The 25,356-nt window shown below is 47.9% G+C and overlaps 1 protein-coding gene across 1 annotated transcript in view; it reads right to left on the minus strand.

Moving 5' to 3' along the window:
- LOC105521722 (chromosome unknown open reading frame, human C16orf45) overlaps nt 1-24,028 on the minus strand; it is an 85,745-nt gene extending 61,717 nt beyond the window's left edge. Inside the window, exons 1-2 of the mRNA XM_011956013.1 lie at nt 23,858-24,028; nt 11,652-11,775 (exon numbers count right to left, since the gene is read on the minus strand). Of these exons, the coding sequence (XP_011811403.1) occupies nt 11,652-11,755 (104 nt within the window). The 5' untranslated portion in view covers nt 11,756-11,775; nt 23,858-24,028. The remainder of the gene's footprint in view (nt 1-11,651; nt 11,776-23,857) is intronic.
- Between the last annotated feature and the right edge of the window lie 1,328 nt (nt 24,029-25,356).

Below are 25,356 nucleotides of genomic sequence, written 5' to 3' on the forward strand. Positions count from 1 at the left end.
AAGTGCTGGGATTAGAGCTGTGAGCCACTGCGCCCAGCCAATGCTTTTTATTTTTATCATTTGGCACCCATATATGAATGCCAGCACAATGATATTTTTTAGTGTTTTGTTTGTTTGTTTGTTTTGAGATGGAGTCTCACTCTGTTGCCCAGGCTGGAGTGCAATGGCATGATCTTGGCTCTGCAGTGGCATGATCTCGGCGTGATCACTAACTCCGCCTCCCAGGTTCAAGCGATTCTCCCACCTTAGCCTCCTGAATAGCTGGGACTATAGGCGTACACCACCACACCCGGCTAATTTTTGTATTTTTAGTAGAGACAGGGTGTCACTAAGTTGGGCAGGATGGTCTTGATCGCTTGACCTCATGATCCACTCACCCTGGCTTCCCACAGTGCTGAGATTACAGCCACTATACCTGGCCTATATTTTTTACTTTTATACAATTTATATAAACCTGTTGCTCAACATCTTGTTTTTGAGATGCTTTCATGTTCATACCTATTGCTCATTCATTTTTCACTGCTGTATAGTATTCTGTGGTACAACTAGACCACAAACGAGGCAGTTATGAACATTCTGGAACATGTCTCCTGATGTTCATGTGTAGTTTCTCTAGGGCAGTGCTGGCAAATAGAATGTTCTACAACAATAGAAACATTCTGTACAAATGTAAGCTTTCCAATTGGGTAGCCACTAGCCATTATTTACTAATGAATACTTGAAACATGGTTCAGGCTACGGAGAGACTGATTTTTAAATGCTATTTAATTTTAATTAATTTAAATTGAAATAGCCACATGAAGCTAGTGGCTAACCAGGGGTAGACCCAGGAGCAAAACTGCAGGTTAGAATCACCTGTTCATCTTCACTAGGTAACACTGAACTGAACTGTTTTCCAAAGAGGTAGAGTCAATTTCCCTATGTTTTCATTTTATCCAACTCCCTAGATCTTTGCTAACCAGATAAACTATCCAAATGAAAATTTCTGAGAATAAAAAGGGCTCTATTAGTCAGGGTTCTCCAGAGAAACAGAACCAATAGGATTGAAGAGGTTTATTTTATTATATTTGTTTTTTCTTTATTCTTTTTCCTTTTTTTTGAGATGGGGTCTCACTCTGTCACCCAGACTGGAGTGCAGTGGCACAATCTTAGCTCACTGCAACCTCCACTTCCCAAGTTCAAGCGATTCTCTTGCCTCAGCCTCCCAAGCAGCTGGAACTAAAGGCACACGCCACCATGCTCCGCTAATTTTTGTATTTTTAATAGAGGCAGGGTTTCACCACATTGGCCAGGCTGGTCTCAAACTCCTGACCTCAAGTGATCTGCCCACCTTGGCCTCCCAAAGTGCTGGAATTACAGGCGTGAACCACTGCACCTGGCCTGGAAAGAGATTTATGATAAGGAATTGACTCATGGGATTTTAGAGGCCAAGAACTCCCAAGATCCATAGGTGGCAAGCTGAATACCCAGGAGAGCTGATGGTGTAAGTTCCAGTCCAAAGGCTGGCAGGCTCAAGACCCAAGAGGAGCTGATGTTTCAGTTTGCGTTCAAAGACCAGAAAAGACTGATGTTCCAGCCCAAGCAGTCAGGCAGCAAGAGTTTCCTCTGACTCAGCCTTTCTGTTGTAGTCAGGCCTTCAACTGATAGCACGGGGCCCACCCACCTCTGCATTAGGGAGGGCAGTCTGCTTTACTCAGTCTACCAATTCAAATGTTAATTTCATCCACCAATGCTCTCGCAGACACATACCTCGAAGAATCTTTGACCAAACATCTGGGAACCCTGTGGCCCCAGTCAAGTTGATGCATAAAATTGACAATCACCAGGGTCTTACATGGTAATCTCCCTCCCAACCCAGTGGAATCTAGGTGGTTCAGAGGTGGTCCTCTGAGCAGAATGTAATGCAGTTCTAGGAAGATGGAACTTCTAGAGACTATTTTCTTTCTGGAAACTTGTTCTGACCATGAAAGACAACTTGTAGCAACAAGAGCTTGTCAAGTGCAGAACATTTATTTGATTTATTTATTTTCTTTGAGACAGAGTCCAGGCTGGAGTGCAGTGACACAATCTTGGTTCATGGAAACCTCTGCCTCCCAGGTTCAAGCGACTATTGTGCCTCAAGCCTCCCGAGTAGCTGGGATTTCAGGTGCACACCACCATGCCTAGCTAATTTTTTTTTTTTGTATTTTTAGTAGAGACGGGGTTTTGCCATGTTGGCCAGGCTGGTCTGGAACTCTTGATTTCAGGTGATCCACCTGCCTCGGCCTCCCAAAGTGCTGGGATTACAAGCATGAGCCACTGCGCCCAAACTAACATTTATTTCTCCATTCAGTCAACACAGATTCCCACCTTCCTCCCCGCCTCCCAGTACATTTAGAAATTCAGGAGGAGGGTCCTTCCATTCAGAAGTCTAGCTGAGAACATTCTCCCTCCTCTCTCCTCCCTTTAGTCTCTCCATTTCTTCTTCCTTCCTTTCCCTCCCCTAAACCCCAACTTCTTGTATATTTTGTCCAAGACGAATTGCTTCTTAGATCTTCTGCAATTAAGGGCATCTCTTCCCACCCAATATGTACAGTGGCCCCGCCAACGGTGACCTGTTCCTGGAAGATGCTATTTAAAACCCCGAGTGCAACCAGAGTGACGCAGAGCTCCTGAATGTGGCTGAAATGTGTCAAGTTACATAAACGCACATGCTTCATTTTGCCCTTGGCTTGAAGCTCTTCCTAACAGACTTCAGAATTATTAGCTCATTAAAAGGGAAAAAATGCAGGTTTATAAAAAACAATGTAAATAATTGTAATAATAAAATCAAGGCCCCAGGGTAGAGTTGCACTTAATGGTTGAGAGTCACTCTCAAGAGAGTTGGCACCTCCCAACAGGGTCTCAAGGAAACCACGGTGAATCCCATCTTCTCCTGGGGAGAGCAGTATTTTCTGGGAACTCTCTGGAGACAACTGTAAGCAGCCCTGACGCCCTACTGTCCCACGAAGCACAATGTTAACAAAGGAAGGAAGGGAATTTTGAACTGCCTACTACCCAGGAAGGGCCCCCCAATTTCATCCCTGTGTCTGTTTTCATCCCTTGCTATGATGCTGCCGGGAGATATCACTGTCCCCGTTGTACATCAGGGGAAGCTGAGGTTGAAACAGGACAAAATGTTTGCTCCAAGGCACACAGTTGGTAAGAAGTAGAATTCAAAGCTAGTTGAGAGACCCCCCAGCTTGACGATGGAGACCATGGACTCTGTGATATGGAAGGGAAGTGGTGGGAAGGGAAGGGTGTGGCCACTTTAACTGTGCTGGGCAGAGGAGGGCATGGTCCCTGGAGAGGGCTCCACCCCTACACCTGTGCCCATGGTCCTAGCTGAGGACATGCATTTTTGTTTTCCTGCCCAAATGTTGCATTTCCCAAGACCACCCTGGCCTGCCACGCCCCCATCCTGTGCCTATAAAAACCCCAAGACCCTAGCAGGCAGACACACAAGTTGCTGGACGTCAAGAGCTGCAAATCGGTGAAGAAGACACAAGTGGCTGGACGTCAAGAAGACGTCAAGAGGAGCGCGCTGGCAGAACACATGACAGACGCTGGCAGGCCATCGACTGGTGGAACGAGGTGGAGTTTGGCCTGGGCAGTCGGAGGAGGGCCTGGGCCACTCGGCGGCCTGACTCCAGGGGGAAACCTTCCCACTCCGTCCCCTTCTGGCTTCCCCCATCTGCTGAGAGCTACCTCCACTCAATAAAGCCTCGCACTCATTCTCCAAGTCCACGTGTGATCGGATTCTTCTGGTGAACCAAGGCAAGAACCCAGGATACAGAAAGCCCTCTGTCCTTGGGACAATGGAGAGGGTCTAACAGAGCTGGTTAACACAAGCCGCCTATAGATGGCAAAACTAAAAGAGCACCCTGTAACACACACCCACTGGGGCTTCAGGAGCTGTAAACATCCACCCCTAGACACTGCCGTGGGATCGGATCCCCACAATGGGCCCATCTGTATGCTCCCCTACAGGTGAGAGCAGCGGGGCGCTGAAGAAGCCAGCCGCTCCCCCATCACACACCCTGCAAGGGGGACAAGGGAACTTTTCCCGTTTCATCTGGACCCAGAATGCTATTTCATGGAAACTGTACAATCCTGGGCAAGAGACTTGACCTCTCAGTGCCTCAGTTTCCTCACCTATAAAATAAGGGCTATGTCGGGAGGCGGAGCTTGCAGTGAGCCGAAATTGTGCCACTGCACTCCAGCCTGGGTGGCACAACAAGACTCCATCTCTAAATAAATAAACAAATAAACAAATAAATAAATAAAATAAGGGCTACGTGATATTTTCTGCCTGGATGGTGGTAGTAAGGATTATTATATGGCTCAAAACAGTAAACCACTAGAAAATTAGCCAGCATAGAAAATGTTTTAAAAGAACTGCTGTCTACAATGCATACACTTTCTGTGTGTGTGTGTGTGTGTGTGTTGGTCGGGGGTGGTTTCAACACAATGCATGCACTTTCTACTACCCCATTTTGAATCTCTGCCAGGTTCCCAGGGCCTGACCTTTTTACCACACTTGGTACCTCTTAATAAAGCGAAGTTACTGGATTTCAAGCCCAGGCTCTGGAAATACTGGAACTCAAAGGCTATGCTCTTGAAACATGTCCTTCGCACGCCTACCTTCCCTGCCTGCTACAGTTCTGTCTCTGGCTGATTAAAACCTGCTTTTGCCCAGAGCAAGCTGAGCAGCAGGGCACGCTATCCCTTTTTATGAAAATCCAGCGAGCGGGTGTAAAAGGAAGATAACCACACCCCCGCCCCCCTTTGGAGGCCGAAGATACATAATTATCTGAAAACCAGATAAACAGCAGGAGTGGGATGGTAGACTAGACGTGGAAGAGCTGAAGCGAGCCAGAGGGGCTGCAAGAAGAATGATTAAAAACTAATGATGTGATTCAATGCGGAAGGCAGGCGAGAAAATGAGTCTGAGGTTGACAGCCTCTGAGAGTTCTTGCCTGCAGTAAGATGGGGGCAGGATGGGTAGGGAGATGGGGTAGCAGTGGGAGGGACTAGGAGGTGGGTGGAACATAGGGTCAAGAAGGGGGTAAACACAGGTGTTTCAAGCATTATCTCCCAGATGTTTGCTGTCTGTTTTCTGGAGGCGGTTTTGTGTCATTGCCCCGTTCCAGTAAAGTTGATAAAATTGCCAAGCCTCAACAGAGAGATCTCTAAATGCCATTTTGCACACTGGAAACCAGGGGACAAGCAAAGGGAAGTCAGCAAGAGAAGACACTCTGGAAATTCAGAGTGAGGAGCACACTCAGAGTTCACACCTACCTGCTGGGAGCTCACGCATAGCTGGTCTATGAACGTCTGACCTCCTGGGCCTGATTCAGGGCAAGTGGGTGTCCTGGGTTGGGGGGTTCCTGATGCATCTTTCTGTTAGTAAGCATTTGACGTGGGTTATGTGAGCACGCGGGTGAAGGGCTTAGCCTAAGCCTAGGTCCACGATAAGGGCTCTGTACATGCCAACGGTTGTGGTCCTTCAGAGTTCTTACGGGAACAGGGTTCTTTTTCTACAGCACATTCCCAGCAGAATGACTTCACAAACTTTGACTGTCTACATTTGAGCTCATCATTTTGGTCTCTGAAATAAATAGTTTATGTGCAGAGAAATAGTGATACTGAAACACCAGGTGTCTGGTCTAGGTCCTGCTGCTCGCCGCACAGAAAGCCCATCACTGAGAAGATGAGTATTGCAAAGGAAGATTTTCATCACGTGCTGCAGCCAGGGAGATGGGAGCTCAGTCTCAAATCCATCTCCCTGACCAACTAAAACTAGGAGTTTAGATAGCAGGAAAGAAATGCAACAATGTATAAGAAAACAGGAACTAGGGAGGAGCAAGAAAGCTATCATGATGAATGAGGGGTCTAGCATCTCATTGGATGTGGTAATCTGGTGAGTTTCAGTTCTTTGACACTTTTTTTTGAGAGGCCTGGTGGCCCTTTCCTGAGGAAGGAACTCAGATAAGACAAATGAGGGCTTCAAGCTTTAAGATCAGAAAGGTCAGCTTCTGTGTTTATCCAAAAGAATATCTATGCACCGTGCGCGGTGGCTCACGCCCGTAATCCCAGCACTTTGGGAGGGCGAGGCCAGTGGATCACAAGGTCAGGAGATCAAGACCATCCTGGCTAACACAGTGAAACCGCGTCTCTACTAAAAAATACAAAAAGAAAAAAATTAGCCGGGCATGGTGGTGGATGCCTGTAGTCCCAGCTACTCCGGAGGCTGAGGCAGGAGAATGGTGTGAACCTGGGAGGCGGAGCTGGCAGCGAGCCCAGATCGCACCACTGCACTCCAGCCTGGGCGACAGAGTGAGACTCTGTCTCCAAAAAAAAAAAAAAAAATCCATGATGGGACTATTGGGTCAGTTTCAGTGGTACAGAAAAGAAGCCTCAAAGCCTGACTTAGTAAAATCTGTCCAAGTTCCACCACACACATTCAAGATGGTGGAACAAGACAAGACTCAGTGTCACAGGGACTGGGGGCATCCAATCGGGTTTGTCCTTGCATTGCAGGAGAGTAAGGCAAAGAGAAAGGGGGGCCTGGCATTGAGAATAAAGCTAACAGAACAGCTTAAGGTTAAGGGCTCTGCCCCCAGGAGACAGACACCTTGGGTTCAAATCCTGGCACTACTTCATCCTAGCTGGGACCTTGAACAAGTCACTTTGCCTCTGCCACCTCAATTTGCTCATTCATAAAATAGAAGAGATAGAACTCACTCTATTGGTGTTCCCGCGAGGACTCTAAGAATCTAAAATTAAGGGGTGAATGCCAGCAAGGGACATAGCGCTCAGGTGGCATGTCAGTGCCCGCGGGAAACAGCAACTCTGTGTGCACCGTCATGTGTCCAAGGTCACAGACCAAGGACGTGAAAGAGCCAGGATGATGACCTCTGATCCCCCATCTCCCGAGTTCTCACCAGTTCCCTGGGTATAGGGAAATCTCTCTCTTCTTCTTCCTCACTGTCGTGACAGGAAAAGAGGGACAACAGGCAGAGGTTGTGGATCTTGGGGGAAAGGACGAGGTCAATCAGCTGAGAAAAAGGAAGCCCATGAAATAATCTAAATGTCAGGGTGCCAGGTGTTTGAGGGTGGGGCAGGCAGCCCACCCCTGGACTCATGTTTAAAAGAGTCAATGCAGGCTGGGTGCAGTGGCTCACGCCTGCAATCCCAAGGAGGCCAAGGAGGGGCAGATCACTTGAGGCCACGAGTTCAAGACCAGCCTGGCCAACATGGTGAAACCTTGTCTCTACTAAAAATACAAAAATTAGCCAGGCGTGGTGGTGGGCACCTGTAGTCCCAGCTACTTGGAAGGTCGAGGCACAAGAATCGCTTGAACCCAGGAGGCGGAGGTTGCAGTGAGCCGAGATCCCACCACTGCACTCCAGCCTGGGCGACAGAGCAAGACTGTCGCAAGAAATAAAACTAAAAGAGTCAAGGTAGCAAGAAGCCATGGAAGTGAGACACATTCTCAGCCGTGAAATAGGGGCTGACTCACATGGTCGCCGCAGCAGCTGATGAGTTTTAAGGTGATGACCTCGCAGCAGGTGTGACAAAACCAGTCTCACCGTGGCTATTACACTACAGTCACTGGGAGTCTTTCAGCCGAGGCTGTCACATTCCTGTCACTTAAAGCTTCCTCGCCTAAGCCTGAAAATGATCAGTGGGGTCTGAAACATTTTTCTCTCTCTCCTATTCTGTGCCAAGAGTGTCTCACGTGTGCGCGCACGTGTGTGTGTAAGAGGATAAGAGGATCGTTGGGGTAAGGATGGAGTGAGAAAGAATAATTTATTGCACATTTCACAAATATTCATGACCCTAAGTGCCAGGCACTGTTCAAAATGCTGGGAAGACATTGTGAGGAAACTGGATGAGGTCTCTGCCCTCATGGAGCTTATAAAGTTGAAGGAATTATCTTGGTAGTTATAGTCAAAGCTTCCTTCCTTCCTGCTTTCTTCCTTCCCTTCCCCTCCCCTCCTCTCCCCTCCCCCTCCCTTCCCTCCTTCCTTCATTCACTGATACACTTTAATAAACATTCTGGAGTCAGACTGCATCCTAGCTTGGCTACTTATTAACTAATGCAGCATTGGGGAAATTTCTTAACCTCCCATTCCTTCCCATCCAACATGGAGATAAGAACAGGACACGGCCGGACGCGGTGGCTCAAGCCTGTAATCCCAGCACTTTGGGAGGCCGAGACGGGCGGATCACAAGGTCAGGAGATCGAGACCACCCTGGCTAACACGGTGAAACCCCGTCTCTACTAAAAAATACAAAAAACTAGCCGGGCAAGGTGGCGGGCGCCTGTGGTCCCAGCTACTTGGGAGGCTGAGGCAGGAGAATGGCATAGGGAGGCGGAGCTTGCAGTGAGCTGAGATCTGGCCACTGCACTCCAGCCTGGGCGACAGAGCGAGACTCCGTCTCAAAAAAAAAAAGAACAGGACACACTCACAGGATAAGTCCCACAACTTCGGGAAAAACCAGCTCTGAGAAACAGGCGAGAAACTGAATTCAAGCAGGGCCTTGGCTCAAAGCCTGTTGACCTGGAGGCCTGAGGATGATGGATGAGGAGTTTGTGCAGATCTGAATGTGCTTTGTCCTTTGTCCTGGCTGCCTTAGGGTCCACCGTGTATCTCTGAGATTGATGAGGCAGGTGCACCACCTGGCAGGCTACACACCATACAAGGCTGACCTTGGTTGGGGAGCATCATCATCATCCAATACTGTATGTAGGACTCCATTCCAGCAAGACATCTGGGGGCCTGGAAGGGGGTCCCTCCCCTGGAGAATGTCACAGAATCCCTGATCTATGTCCTAACAATACTCAGGTCCTTCTGTATCCTTTAGATAATTTGATTTATCCAAGGGTCTACTGTTGACATTTGTCCCTAAGTGGTCAGATTTATGCGCTTGATGAGGACATTCAGTGAGATCACAAGTCAAGAGCTTACTGCAGAGCTGCCACTTAAAAAATGCTAGTTATTTTTGTCCTTAAGCCCGTGCTAAGTGACAGGCATGTGCACATCCATACACACACACACACACATCCACAAATCCACACACATATCCACACATACACACATCCACATATCCACACATTCACACACACATCCACACACGCACGCATCCACACCCACACACACATCCACACACGCACACACATATCCCCCACACACATCCACAAACACACACACACATCCACACACCCACACATCCACACACACATCCTCACACACACACACAGATCCACACCCACACACACACATACACACATCCAGACACCCACACACAAACATCCACACACACATCCACACATGCACATCCACACACCCACACACACGTACACACAGTAAAGGTCAGTAAATGCACAGTGATAACCATTGTTCCCGCAGCAGCACCATTAGGCAAATAAAAATAAATATATATTTTAAAAAATTTAGTTAGTATTTGTATTTTTAAATTTTTTTGTATTTTTGTATTTTTTTTTAAACAAGGGGACCTTGAGTACTTAAAAGCAAGACTCATGTTCTCTGTCTTCCTTTTATTTTATTACTATTATTTTGAGATAGTTTCTCACTCTGTTGCCCAGGCTGGAGTGAAGTAGTACAATCTCGGCTTGCTGTAGCCTCCGCCTCCCAGATTCAAATGATTCTCTTGCCTCAGCCTCCCAAGTAGCTGGGATTATAGGCGCACGCCACCACACGTGGCTAAATTTTTTGTATTTTTACTAGAGATGGGGTTTTGCCCTGTTGGCTAGGCTGGTCTCAAACTCCTGGCCTCAAGTGATCCACCTGCCTCGGCCTGTCAAAGTGCTAGGATTATAGATGTGAGCCACCACACCTGGCCTCTGTCTTCCTTTTAAAATACAGGGAGGAAAGGATTGTTTCTGAATGCTCACGTATCATTTTAGTTTATTTCCAGACAAAAGGGAAGATACTCCTTAGCCATAAAGTGCAAATGTTCTAGAACCTTCCTTAGAGATGTCTCTGAGAAGGAATTATGCATGGGAAGCATTTAGCTCAGAGTCGGGTACATGCAAAGGGTTAGATAAATGACAGCTGTGAATACTGCAATTCATTTTATGCAGGGAGAGGGAAGGTCATATAATGTCCTAGTGAGAGGCTGGGCTTTCAGGAGTTCGAGGCTGCAATGAGCTATGATGGCCTCACTGCATTCCACCCTGGGCGACAGACCAAGACCCTCTCTCTAAATAAGTAACTAAAAATTTATAGAGAATACGTGTTTTAAAGGCAGAAAGAGCTGGGTCTAACCCTAACTCCCCATTTACTAGCTGGGAGGCCTTGGGCAGGTTGTTTGATTTCTTCAAGCCTCAGTCTCCTCATCTGCAAAATGGGGTGATCACAGACTCAGCCTCTTGGCATTGTAAAAAATCAGTGAAAGAATAGGGGCGGGGCTTAGCGCCTGCCTAGATGGTTTGATGTTCCTGCTGCTTCCAGTGGAGCGTGGGTGGGGAGCTGACAGGCAGCACAGGGAATTTTCCAGCCAGGTTGCCTCTTAACCTCTGGTTTGGTTTGGTTTTGCTTGTGACCTCTCATTGTCTGCAAAAGCCCAATTTTTTCATTTTAATTTGATGGATTTTTATATTTTTTGTATTTTTAAATTTTTTCTTTTAGTGACAGGGTCTTACTCTGTCTCCCAGGTTGGAATGCAATGGTATGATCATAGCTCACTGCAGTCTTGAGCCCCTGGCTCAACCGATCCCCCCACCTCAGCCTCCTGAGTAGCTAGGACAAAGGCACACACAGCCATACACCAGCCACACACAGCTAATTTTGTATTTTGTAGAGACAGGGTCTGGCTATATTGCCCTGTCTGGTCTTGAACTCCCGGGCTCAAGCGATCATCCTGCCTCAGCCTTCCAAGGTGCTGTGATTACAGGTGTGAACCACTGTGCCTGGCCTTAATTTGTACTTTTTAGAGACAGGGTCACCCAAGCTGGAGTGCGGTGATGCAATCATAGCTCACTGCAGCCTTGAACTCCAGGACTCCAGCAGTCATCCCACCTCAGCCTCCTGAGTAGCTGGGACCACAGGTGTGCACCACCACACACTCAGAGCCCAACTTTTTAAATGAGAGTTTGTCTTGAAAGGCTATCTGCAACTCTTCAGGAATGCCCTACTCTGTAGCTAATGAACGCTCAACCCACATGACTTTGATGTTGCTAGAGACCCCATCTCGTTATTTTCCCCCATTTTGGAAATGAGGGAACTGAAATTCAGAGAGTCCAAGTAACCTGCCCAAGCTGACAGGCTTGAAAAAACAAAAAAAAAACAAAACTCAGGCCTGAGAGCAGAGTGTGTGCTCGTAAAAGACCACAGCATAGGGTCTTTCTTCCCCGTGGGTGATAGAGCAAAGCTTTTGGAGTCAGATTGGCCTGAATTCAATTCCAACTTTAGGGTCTTGCTTAAAACAGGAGATGACAATACCCACTTCCCTGGGTGGTGGCGAGAATCAAATGAGGCTTTTAAAAACGTGCATAATGCCTTTATCTCGGGGCCCGGCACACAGTAGGCGATCAATAAAGATTAGGTTTTCCTCTCTCCTCCACACTCTTCTTTCCTCGGCCACATCCCCAAAACACTCACATGAACCTGAGCTCAGACTCCCGGCGGACCAAGACTTCCCGGAGACGCTGAATTTTTGCCATCTCCAGCTCAATCTCCTCCGGCATCATAGTTGTCTCCGCCATGGAGATGATGTCCAGCTGATCTGTGCAGGAGACACGAAACGCAAGCATCAGGACCCCGAGGCTGCACCGTGGGACCGACCCTGACATGGTTTCAGCGCACAGCCTTGCTCCGCGACCGTCATACGCCTTGAGGGCACACAGACTTCAGCCTGTGCCGCAAATGTGTATTCGTGAGCACGCCCTTTGGAAACCAGAAGACGTGTTTTCCACAGGAACTTTGTTTGCTTTGTTTGTTTTGTTTTGAGACGGAGTCCCGCTCTGCCGCCCAGGCTGGAGTGCAGCGGTGCAATCTCGGTTCACTGCAAGCTCCGCCTCCTGGGTTCACGCCATTCTCCTGCCTCAGCCTCCCGAGTAGCTGGGACTACAGGCGCCCGCCACCGCGCCCAGCTATTTTTTTGTTTTTTTTAGTAGAGACGGGGTTTCACCGTGTTAGCCAGGATGGTCTCGATCTCCTGACCTCGTGATCCGCCCGTCTCGGCCTCCCAAAGTGCTGGGATTACAGGCTTGAGCCACCGCGCCCGGCCTTGTGTTTTTTTTTTTTTTTTTTTGAGACGGAGTCTCGCTCTGTCGCCCAGGCTGGAGTGCAGTGGCCAGACCTCAGCTCACTGCAAGCTCCGCCTCCCAGGTTCACGCCATTCTCCTGCCTCAGCCTCCCGAGTAGCTGGGACTACAGGCGCCCGCCACCTCGCCCAGCTAGTTTTTTGTATTTTTTTAGTAGAGACGGGGTTTCACCGTGTTAGCCAGGATGGTCTCGATCTCCTGACCTCGTGATCCGCCCGTCTCGGCCTCCCAAAGTGCTGGGATTACAGGCTTGAGCCACCGCGCCCGGCCTGTTTTTGTCTTTTTGAGACGCAGTCATGCTCTGTTGCCCAGGCTGGAGTGCAGTGGCCTGATCTCAATCTCGGCTCACTGCAACCTTTGCCTCGGAGGTTCAGGCGATTCTCCCACCTCACCCTATATTATAAGTAGCCGGGATTACAAGTGCACACCACCGGGCCCGGCTAATTTTTCTATTTTTAGTAGAGACGGGGTTTCGCCCTGTTAACCAGGCTGAGGTCAAGTGGTCCGCCCGCCTCGGCCTCCCAAAGTGCTGGGATTACAGTCGTGAGGTCACCACGCCTGGCTGGGAACTTTGCTGTGATGACTAGTGGAGGCTCACAAGTAGGCTCACAAAAGCCTGAGTAAGGCCTTGTCAGCCCTTGCCTGGTCCCAAATTCTGAGCCTCTGCTCCCCCTGACCATGACCACTTTGCCCTGTGGTCTAAGCCTCAAAGACCAGCCGACTCTAGGCAGAAGAAAGTTTTATCATAATTATAGTAATACTACTAATAAGTAGTGTAAGTATCTTTTCGTTTGTTTTTGAGACTAGGCCTCACTCTGTCATCCAAGCTGGGGTGCAGTGGTGCAATCATAGCTCACTGCTGCCTCGAACCCTGGGCTCAAGGAACCCTTCTGCCTCAGTCTCCCAAGTAGCTGGGACTGCAGGCCCACCTAGGTGATTTATTAATTTTTATTTTTTGTAGAGATGGGGTGTCACTCTGTTGCCCCGGCTGGTGTCAAACTCCTGGCCTCAGGCAATCCTCCCAACTTGGCCTCCTGAAGTGCTGGGATTACAAGCGTGAGCATACATACATATACATATATATGTGTGTGTATATATATGAATATATATGGTTTTATATATATATAATGTATAATATACACAGACACACTTTCTTTTTTTGTTTTTTGAGACGGAGTCTCGCCCTGTCGCCCAGGCTGGAGTGCAGTGGCACGATCTTGACTCAGTGCATCCTTCACCTCCCAGGTTCAAGCGATTCTCCTGCCTCAGCCTCCCGAGTAGCTGGGACTACAGGCGCCCGCCACCTCGCCCAGCTAGTTATTTTTGTATTTTTAGTTGAGATGGGGTTTCGCCGTGTTAGCCAGGCTGATCTGTAACTCCTGGCCTTGTGATCCGCCCACCTCAGCCTTCCAAAGTGCTAGGATTACAGGCATGAGCCATCGTGCCTGGCCAGACACACTTTATTTTAAGGACTGAAAAAGTACACTAAAATGTTAGCAGTTAAAATGTTAATATGTATGCATGTGAATATATATACTATTATTTACATATACATATATCCACTGTGATAGAGGTCTTATTTTTCTAATATAAAGTTAGGATCTCACTATTTCATTACGTGTTCTTTTCACCTAGCAACATGCCATGAGCGCTCCTGCCTGTCCTCGGATGGTCTTCCTCGGCAGCAGCGTGGAAGGCGGGACGGTTTTCTATTTGTGGCTGCATCACGAAGCACTTAAGCAATCCACAGACATGTAGGTTGTTTCCTATTTTTTCCCCACTGTAATCATGGGGAAAAAAATGTAAGAATTATTTTCACTGTAAGAATGTTCCAGTGAGGAACATTCTCAAAGTGAAATCTTTGCACACATCTATGGGGTTCCTTCGTGCTACGTTTCTAGGGTGAATGGCTGAGATATAAGGAATGTGCTATTCAAGGCCTTTGATCGGTAGTGGGGGAGACTCGGGGCAGGAGGTGTCCTTGGTGTACCCTGAGACACCATGACATCACCTGTATCTGATAATTCCTTCCACACTCACCCCTAAGATGGAGCCCACCCCACACCTCAGTTCTACAAGGGCATCTGTCTTTTTCCTTATAGTCAAGGAATAATAAAAGTTGGTAAACCTTGTACCCATGATTTGGAAAGTCGTTCTCTTTTTCCTTTTCCCTTTTGTTTTTTTCTTCTGAGACGGAGTATCCCTCCGTTGCCCAGGCTGGAGTGCAGTGGCACGGTCTCGGCTCACTGCAACCTCCGCCTCCCGGGTTCAAGCGATTCTCCTGCCTCAGCCTCCTGAGTAGCTTGGATTATAGGCTCGTGCCACCACGCCCAGTTAATTTTTGTATTTTTAGTAGAGTTGGGGTTTCACCATGTTGGCCAGGCTGGTCTTGAACTCCTGACCTCAAGTGATCAGCCTGCCTTGGCCTCCCATAGTGCTGGGATTACAGGCGTGAGCCACCACACCCAGTCTTCTTTTTTCTTTTTGGAGAGACGAGGTCTCGCTATGTGGCCCAGACAGGTCTGGAGCTTCTGGCCTCAAGCAATCCTCCTGCCTCAACCTCTCAAAATGCTGGGATTACTTACAGGTGTGAGCCACTGTGCCCAGTGAAAGTTGTCCTGTTTCTGCCTGTCCATCTGCCTCCTATATCCTGGGGCCCTGGCCCTTGCACACCTGCACAGGGCTTAGGGCGCTGTGATTTGCAGGCTTCCCTGAAGTCAGTCCCTGCCTGCTTGGATCTCTGGATGGAATAGCACCCTCTTCAGGAGCCCACCTGATGCATTTGTCCACCTGTGGGACTCTCCTGGTCCTGAGTTTTTCAGCAGACAGACATTGGATTCTCGGTAAACTGGCGTTCCTTTCCATCACCTACTCCCTAATGTGGTCATTCCGTGTGCCAAACTTATCTGTCTCCCCTCCACCAATCAAAACACCTTATTTTTCTGGGAGACCGGAAGAAGGTAATTCTCTGGAGTTGATTCTCACATTGAAATGAATGGCCTCTCTTCATTCTCTCTGAGACAAGACAATTCCCTGTTTTTTTTGTTTTTTGTTTTTTGTTTTTTTTTAAGACCAAGTCTTGCTCTGTTGCCCAGGCTGGAGTGCGGTGATGCAATCTCGGCTCACTGCAACCTCTGCCTCCCGGGCTCCAGCAATTCTCCTGTCTCAGCCTCCCGAGTAGCTGGGTCTACAGGCACATGCCACCACGCCCAGCTAATTTTTTGTATTTTTAGTAGAGACAGGGTTTCGCCGTTTTGGCCAGGCTAGTCTTGAACTCCTGACCTCAGGTAATCTGCCAGCCTTGGCCTCCCAAAGTGCTGGGATTACAGGCATGAGCCACCGTGCCCAGCCTGATAACTCTCAGTTTTCAAGAGAAACAACAACAAAGGCAATGGAAAAGGCCAAGCAACTATATGGGGAGAGGAAAGAATTTAATCTGACCGTCACTGGCCTATTGAAGATTTTCTCCTCTTTGCGTTCAGCATCTCAGAGCAATGTCTACTTCTTTTATATTTTCAGGGAGCTCCAGTATTTCATAAAATAGATAAGTGCAGAACACAAATAGTGCAGAACCTGCTGTTGGGTTGGAGAGGGGGTCACCGAACAACTGTATAAGTAGGAGGAAGACAGCAGAGGTGGGTGAATGGGAAAAACGTGAAATTGGAGGGATTCACAATCACGTCCTCCCTGCCTTCTAAAGATGGCGGGTCCCGAAGATTATCTGGCCACCTGGCCAAGCCTGTGCCAGGGAAGGGTGAAAAGGGAGACACAGTGGAGGGAGAGGAAGGAGTGTCAAAGAGAAGCAGGAAGGAGAGAGGTCAGAGGAGCCGTCTCAGGCTGTGGCTTGGGGAGAGGGAGCGATGTCTGTCTGCAGAGGATTTGTAGGAAATGTCTCATGTGATGTGCTGGCTGAAGATCTCCTGGGGTCATCTGGTTATGCTTCAAGGCCCCTGCAATCCAATTTTGGGTCCTACTGCTGTCCCTGACACCATGCTGTGGTGGCTCCTGGGATTGAAGCAGGGAGGACAGGCTTGAGGAAGGAGGGAAAGAGGGAGGGATGGATCAAAATATTAATATTGGCTGGGCACGGTGGCTCACACCTGTAATCCCGGCACTTTGAGAGGCCGAAGCAGGCGGATCACCTGAGGTCAGGCGTTCGAGACCAGTGTGATCAACACGGCGAAATCCAGTTTCTACTAAAAATACTAAAATTACCCTGGCATAGTGACAGGTGCCTGTAATCCCAGCATATTGGGAGGCTGAGGCACAAGAATCGCGTGAACCTGGGAAGCGGAGGCTGCAGTGAACCGAGATTGCACCACTACACTCCAGCCTGAGGGACAGAGTGAGACTCTGTCTTAAAAAAAAAAAAAAAAAAAAAAGAAGATATTAATATTGAGTACTACTATGTGCTGTGATGCTACCAAACTGGAAGACCAGCCTCACCGAATCAGATGGCCTGGGTTTCAGGTCCAGTTCTGCCCCTCACTGGCTGTGTGGCCCTGGGGAGTTCGTTAACCTGTCAGCAGCTCTGTTTCTCCTGTAAGATGAGGATAGTAAGAGAGCCCACCACCCAAAACAGACATGAGGGATGAATTATCCCGGCACGTCACATTTAATATATGCTTGCAATTGCCCTCATTATGACTGTCGCACCTGCTCTGCCCATCACCTCTTTTAATCCTCGCCATAAGCCAGCAGGTTCAGTAGGTTCTCATTTTCACAAACAAAGAAACAAAGGCCCAACCCTGGCAAGGGAAAGAGCTGAGTCCAGGTCTGGCTTCCAATTCATGCTCTTTGACCCTCACAGGTGCCCCTGGTCCAGGCAGCTGTTCTAAGTCCGACACATCCCTTTCGTTCCCATCTCAGAGTCAAGCGTGGGGCCGCAACAAGTCATGGCCAGTGGGGAGGCTTAAAACAAGAGGAATTTAATCTCTTGGAGTTCGGGAAGCCGGAAGTCTGAAACCAAGGTGTTGGCAGGGTCATGCGCTCTCCAAAGGTTCTAGGGATGGATCCTTTCTCGGCCCTTGCAGCCCCTGGTGGCTCCTTGGTTTGTAGTATTAGGTTGGTGCAAAAGTAATTACAGTTTTTGCCACTGAAAGTAATAGCATCACTTCCACCTCTGCCTCTGTTTTCATAGGGTCTTCCTCCGGGTGGCTCTGTGTGTCCCTTTCTGTCTCATTAGATTTAGGGCCCACCCTAATCCAATGTGAGCTCATCTGGATCCTTATCTGAATTACCCCTGCAAAGACCTTATTTCCAAATAAGGTCACATTCTGATGTTCTAAGATGCACATGAACTTCAGGAGGCCACAAACCCACAAGAATGAATGGCCACAGCCTTAAAAGCTTCCTGACAGTAATGTCACTCTCTCCAGGGGCTTTAGACCCTGCACACGGAACACAGCCTTGGCTGGAAGCAGCAGAAGTCCCAGGAGGTGGCCAGGGGGTGAGGGAAGTACGTGGGAGAATTGGGGTCTGGCAAAAACCAGCTGGGCAGGAGCAGTGTCAGAAATCCTCATTTGACACTAATCATCAGCCGCAAGACCTCGAATGCGTCCTTTTATGTCTTTGCATCACTTTCCTTCTCTACACAAGAGTTCAATAGTTCAATAGTTACCTGTGCCAGAGACTTTCTGTGTATTATCTCATTTAATCCCTATTTTACAGAGATGACTCTGAGGCTTAGAGAAGGAAAGTGACTTGTTCAATATCACACAGCCAGATCATTGCAGAGATAGTATTCAAACCCAGCTTGGTCTCTCTCTCTCTCTCTCTCTCTCTCTCTTTCTCTCTCCCCCCTCCCTCTCTCCCCTCCAATCCACAACCACATGACCTTAACCACGTAATCCAGCCTCCTGGTGAGGGCTGAATGCATTTGTGGCTGCGAAAGTGCGTAGTTAACCACCCCACGATATGAGTATTCTTGTTTTTCTCATCACAGTTCAGATGGGCAACCTGATTTCCATGGGACACATGCTGAAAACGGCAACACACCCTGGGGCGAGGCGTGGGACGAAGAGAATTAATCACACCCCAGGAACTGGCATTTTACCTCCATCCCCGGGGGAGGACGGAGGCGGTGGCTGCCAGGCTCCAGGTGCTTAGCTTGGATTTGGGGCAAAGAATGGAACAAGACCTATGTTGAAAAGCCTTGCTCAAGCATGTTTTTCTTCCCCAAGAGAAAGGAACGAAGCCTAAAGCTTGAATCATATACAAATTCTTAGAATCCTTTCTTGCCATGAGCTGTGTCTCTGCACCAGGCACTGTGCTGGGTTCATTGTAAACCTCATCTCTTTTTTTTTTTTTTTTTGGTGAGGCAGGGTTTCGCTCTGTCTCCCAGGCTGGAGTGCAGTGGCATAATCTGGACTCACTGCAGCCTCAACCTCCTGGGCTCAAGCAATCCTCTCACTTTAGGCTCCTGAGTAGCTGAAATTACAGGTTCGCTCCACCACACCCAGCGAATTTTGTTGTATTATTTGTAGAGATAGGGTTTTGCAATGTTGCCCAGGCTGGTCTCCAACTCCTAAGCTCAAGTGATCTGCCCAGCTCAGCCTCCCAAAGCGCTGGGATTACAGGAATGAATCTCATCTCACTTCGTCTGCACAATGCCTTAGGCCAAGGATTGATACCCTATGGCCAGGGGACCAAGTGCAGCCCCGTGCTTGATGTTGTAAGTAGAGTTGTTCTGGAACACTGATCACACTCATTCATTTACATGTCATTTATGGCTGCTTTTGCGTTGCAAAAACTGAGTAGTTGCCACAGAGACTCCCTGGCCCACGAAGCCTCAAATATTTACCACCTGGCTCTTTATAGAAAGAGTTGGGCCGGGCGCGGTGGCTCAAGCCTGTAATCCCAGCACTTTGGGAGGCCGAGATGGGCGGATCACGAGGTCAGGAGATCGAGACCATCCTGGCTAACACGGTAAAACCCTGTCTCTACTAAAAAATACAAAAAACTAGCTGGGTGAGGTGGCGGGCGCCTGTAGTCCCAGCTACACGGGAGGCTGAGGCAGGAGAATGGCGTAAACCCGGAAGGTGGAGGTTGCAGTGAGCTGAGATCCGGCCACTGCACTCCAGCCCAGGCGACAGAGCAAGACTCCGTCTCAAAAAAAAAAAAAAAAAAGAAACAGTTGGCCAACCTCTTCCCTGGGTGGTATACTGTAATTTCTCCAGTTTGAAAGTTATGAAAGCCAGGTTTACCCAGTAATGATAATAACTAACATTTGTCGAGCACTTATCACATGCCAGGACCTGTGCATTACCTTATCGGATTCTCAAAACAGCCCTGGGTGGTCAGTGCTGTTATCCCATTTCATAGATGGGGAGGTCGAGGCTCAGGAAAGGGAGTAAGTGATGGAGGTGAGATTTAAAACAAGATCTGTCCTACTCCAAAGCTCTTGTTGTAATGAACCATATTCATGTAAGAACTGCCTCCCTATGTAAGTACCATCATCATCATAACAAAACTGAGTAGATTGGACTGCTTTAGACACAGAGCGAGTAGTTATTCCCAGACATTAGTGGGCATGGTGAATATCTAGGGAGGTTGTTTAAGAAACAATTTCCTGCCTCCACCTCCAGGGATTAGGATAAACCTGTGTTGGGGTGTCATGTCCGGGGACCTTCATGAAGGAGGTCTTCAGATCAGAGTGAAAAATGGTGATACAGGACCTGAATAAATGAATATCAAACACAGTCGGTTTCTTTCCAGTCTGAGCTTGTGTGATAGAAATTAGCCTGATAGGCTGTTCCTTTCTTGATCACATTTTCCAACTAGAAGGCAGGCATCCAACAGCTGCCAAGGAATGTCTCCACGAGGAGGACAAATCACGGGAAGAAACGGGAGGAGCTTTTCAAGCTGGCTAGAGGCGACGGTCGCCACGAGCCTCTCATGCACACTTCCAAGCAAGAGCTTGCTGGCTGTGTGGAGACAGCAAAGCATGAAGGCACAGATATCCCCAGGGCTCCAACTGCCATTGCTGTCACCGAGCTTCCAGGAGCTGAGTCACTTCTGGGGGAAGAGGCAGCTAAATCCATCTTCCCATTCCCAAATGCCACCCTAGGGAGATGCATACTTCCTGAGCAGTGGCACCAGCAAACAAGAGCTGAGCACCCGGGCAGCCCTGGTATGTGCCAGCAGGTTTAATCACTGATCTCAAAACAAAACAAAAAGTAAGGCTACCCAGGGAGAGGAGTGGTGGAGGTGATGGAGGATGAGGACTGGTGATCTGGAAACTTCTAATTTAAATATAAGCTTGGAGGGTTAAACTGCTGGGGACCACAGAAATACCTCCCCTCGCCCATCTTTTCCAATCAGTGGTCATGGTAGGAATTTAAGCCCTGGGTGCCCTATATATCCCCTGCTTTTACTTCTGCTTCGTAACTTTATGTGCCTAGTACTGGCCCCAGAGCTTGCTCATTTTGGGCATTTACCACGAGCCATGATCTAGCTCATATCAACCTCTCTTTCTAGATTAATGAAATGAGGCTCAGAGAGGTCATAAATGATTGGTCAAACTCACTCACTCAATTGTTACAGAAACACCAAGGGTTCTGTCTAGATCTTGCCACTCGCTGCACAGAAAGCCAATCACTGAGGCAATGAGTATTGCCAGAGAAGAAGGCTTTAATTGGGTGCTGCAGCCGAGGAGATGGAAAGAGCCTCAAATCCATCTCCTCAACCCACTAAAATTAGAGGTAGCAAGGAAGAAATGTAACCATGTGATACATTGTGATACATCCCTATTCCTTTTTTTTTTTTTTTTTTTCCTGGGAAAGGATTAGGAAGGGATAAGGAAGAGAATCTGGTCAACAGGATGCAGGTGGTTGGTTAGGCCATTGTGATGGTTAAGGAGTCTGGTATCTCATTGTCCCCATATAGTGATGTGGTAAATTTTAATTCCTTAATACTATCTGGGAGGCCCAGAGGTCAGTTTCTTGAGAAAGGAACTCAGGTAAAATGAATGTAACTTTCTCAAATTTTAAGATTAGGGGGTCAATTTTTGTGTTTATTGAAAAAAAAAAAAACATAGACATCAGTTCTAAGGGGCAGTTGGGGCAGTGCTATAATGAGTGGTGGAAATGAAAGTCAAACCCAGATCTCTCTGATCCCAATGCCCATGCTCTGAGGTCAAAAGAGCTACAGAACAGTGTTTCCAAAACTCTCAGCACTGCATAGAATTTACCCCAGCTACATATTCTGTACTCTACCACGTACTACTCCGTATGTCATGACATTGACTTTTTTTTTTTTTTTAGATGGAGTCCCGCTCTGTCACCCAGGCTGGAGTGCAGTGGTGCAATCTCGGCTCACTGCAAACTTTTCCTCTCGGGTTCACGCCATTCTCCTGCCTCAGTCTCCCAAGTAGCTGGGACTACAGGCGCCCACCACCATGCCCAGCTAATTTTTTATATTTTTAGTCGAGACGGGGTTTCACGGTGTTAGCCAGGATGGTCTTGATCTGACCTTGTGATCCGCCTGCCTTGGCCTCCTAAAGTGCTGGGATTACAGGCATGAGCCACCGTGCCCAGCCGACATTGAATTTTTTTCACTCAAACTCCCTAAAGGAAATGTCATATGACATCCACAAACAGTAAGTGACTCTTACTTGGCATAATTAGAAAATAGCCATAAAAATAAACCTCATGAAACAAAGCAATGCTGTTAAATTCTGGCTAAATCCTATAGCCTGGTTAAGGTTCAGATCAAAACTTGAATTTTCTTTCTTAACAAGGTGAATCAGCAAGTGCTAGGGACGTTAAAGACAAAGCTAGCACCAAATTGTGGCTTTCGCCTTTAGGTAATCAGAAAGCTTGATAATTGGGGAGAAAATGAGTAGCTTTCCTGAAGGGTAATTCATTCCTGCTTGATGCTACAAGCAAGCATGAGAGTGCCACTGGGGGTACCTATCCCATCCCCTGTTGTAGAATAGAATTCCAGTCCTTCGCACTGGAAAGGTCTTAAAGGTTGTTTTGGTCAGCCTCATACCTATGTTGGACAGGATGTCGTTATTCCAAAATAAAAAGTGTATTTAAAAACCCGAACAAGAGAAAAGGCCATATTAGGTGAAAGTTGATTCTCCCTCAACACTGACTCCCCCTACCCCAGTCCCTCATGTCCTTCCCTAAATATATTGTGTGACCAAAGTATATTCCAATGACTGAAATGAATAGCCCCCCAGCCTTTCGTTTAATTGCCTGTGTTATATGAGCTGGGTTGAAATAATTGCTCAAAATGGCTGATTCCTCTTTGGGTAGGACTTAACCCATGGCTGAGAATTGTCCTTCCATCTTGAGTTCTCATTGAATTTTGAATGAGAACTATTTGCTGAGGGACCTTGTGGACCTGAGCTTCTAGCAAGAGGTTTACACTGTTGTGGAGAAAAGTTGCTCTAATAACCTGCAGGGGTCATTGGCTCAAGACAGATGTTGCTTCAAGCCTTGGCTCTACCACTAATTGTGCGACCTGGGCAAATTACTTGATCTCCCTAGCTCTGTTTCCTCTTCTGTAAAATGGGACTAATAACTCCTGCCTCATGAAGCTGCTGCTGTAGGGAAGAAATGGGATAATATACTTGTCCCTCAGTATCCATGTGGGATTGGTTCCAGGCCTCCCTTTGGATACCAAAATCCTTGGATGTTCAAGTCCCCGATATAACAGAGTGGAATATTTGCATAGAACCCCCATACATCCTCCTGTAGACTTTAAATCATATCTAGATTACTTATAATCCCTAATACGATGCCTACACATCACTTTGTTTACATAGATTCAGCATAGTGCTCAAAGTTTTGCTTCTTGGTAATTTGTGGATCTTTTTCTGAACATTTTCCATCCATAATCAGTTGAATCTAAGAATGTGGAACCCACAGATACAGAGGACCAACTGTATATACATCGTGTGTTTGGTGTAGTGCCTGGACATCACAAAGAGCAGTCAGTAGCATTAGTCCTGCCATCACAGTGCCTTTCCCCAGAAGAAGCCAGACCAACACCGGGGAGAAAATGAAATCGGAGCCACCACCGGATTTGAAGAACACAGACTCATGGTCATGGGGACCATCTCTTGGCCCCTCTAGGTAAGACCACAGCCCTGCAGCTCCAACAGACCCATGCCTGCCCTGAGAGGAGAATCTAGAAGGGGCCCCCTCCAGCCTTTTGTCAAGGAGTCAGTTCCTGGTATTGACCCAAGAGTCTTCAAACCCAAGGGAATAGATCTGCGCCCTATGACCAGGGAGCCGATACCTGAATGCATTTCAAAGGCTCCTGGTGGCACTCCAGACTTCGTTGTTATCAATCATTCATGTAGGAAAGAAGCTCATTCCAACCCCCAAGCATCCTATTATGGGATGCACCAAGCATCTCGCCTTCTTGCTATAACGTGAATGTAATGGGAAGCCGCCCGTTGCTTTTAATGAGTCACCATTTCCCAAAGAGGTGAAGTCACTGCTTTTAACTCAGAAGCTTCTGGCTGCTCCATTTCCCCCAGCGTGTCTCGTGGAGAGGATGCCACTGGGCCCCCGAGAGTGGTCGTACCTTTCCTTGCACTCTGCCACCCCACACATCCCGTCTCTGTGATGTCGCCCCACAAGGAAGATTTTGTGGCTGAGGAAACTGACAGGCTTCAGATCCTAGCTATGATTGTTATTCTCCAGTGGTACCTCAAGCACATTTTTTTAACTTCTGCAAGTTTCTATTTTCCCAGCCACATCTGACATGTCAAAGGACACAGAAGTAATGAGGGAGGATGCACCACCAGCGGGCGAAGACGCAGGCACTGGCGTCAAGCAGACACGAGTTGACGGTCCGGCATCTTTCTAATGGCCGACCTCGACAAATGCCCTAACCTCTATGAGCCTCAGTTTCCTTATCTGTAAATCGGGGGTCAGAAAAGAGAGAATGTATAGGTCAGTGCGGAGCAATTGAAATAGAACACTAGCCACACATGTAATTCTGAACATTCCAGGAACCGCATTCTAAAAAATAAAAAGAGCTAGGTGTGGAGGCACATGCCTGTAATCCCAGCACTTTGAGAGACCAAGGGGGGCGGGCATATTACTTGAGGTCAGGACCTTAAGACCAGCCTGGCCAACATGGTAAAACCCCATCTCTACTAAAAATACAAAAATTAGCCGTGGCAGAGTGCAGTGGCTCACGCATACCTGTAATCCTAGCACTTTGGGAGTCCGAGGCAGGTGGATCACCTGAGCTCAGGAGTTCAAGACCACCCTGGCCAATATGATGAAACCCCACCTTCCTAAAAATACAAAAATTAGCCAGGCATGGTGGCATGTGCCTGTAATCCCACGTACTCGGGAGGCTGAGGCAGAAGAATTGCTTGAACCCAGAAGGCGGAGGTTACAGTGAGCCGAGACCATGCCACTGCACTCCAGCCTGGGCAACAGAGGGAGACTCCGTCTCAACAACAACAACAACAACAACAACAGCAGCAGCAACAAAAATAGCTGGACATGGTGGCAGGTACCTATAATCCCAGTTACTCAGAAGGCTGAGGCAGGAGAATTGCTTGAATCTGGGAGGCGGAGGTTGCAGTGAGCTGAGATCAAGTCACCACACTGCGGCCTGGGTGACAGAACGAGACTCCATCTCAAGAAAAAAAAAAAAAGTAAAAAGAGCTGGGTGCGGAGGCACACGCCTGTAGTCTCAGCTACTGCGGAGGCTGAGGCAGGGGCATCACTTGAGCCCAGGAGTTTGAGTCCAACCTAGGCAACATAGCAACGAGACCCTGTCTCTTAAAAATAAAAAAAAAGATAAGAAGAAATGGGCGAGATTACTTTCAGTAACATATTTTATTTAAACCATTAGATGTAAAGGCTTATCAGTACAAAATGTAATCAATATATTAAAGATATGAATAAGATGTTTTATATTCTTTTTGGAGGGAGTATGGAAGTCTCAAGTCCAGTATGTATTTTTTACCCTTTGAATAGATCTCAATTCAGGCCAGTCATGGTGGCTCACACTTGTAATCCCAGCACTTTGGGAGGCTGAGGCAGGTGGATCACCTGAGGTCA

The sequence above is a fragment of the Colobus angolensis genome, unplaced genomic scaffold (assembly GCF_000951035.1).
Source record: "Colobus angolensis palliatus isolate OR3802 unplaced genomic scaffold, Cang.pa_1.0 Scaffold406, whole genome shotgun sequence".
NCBI lineage: Eukaryota > Metazoa > Chordata > Mammalia > Primates > Cercopithecidae > Colobus > Colobus angolensis.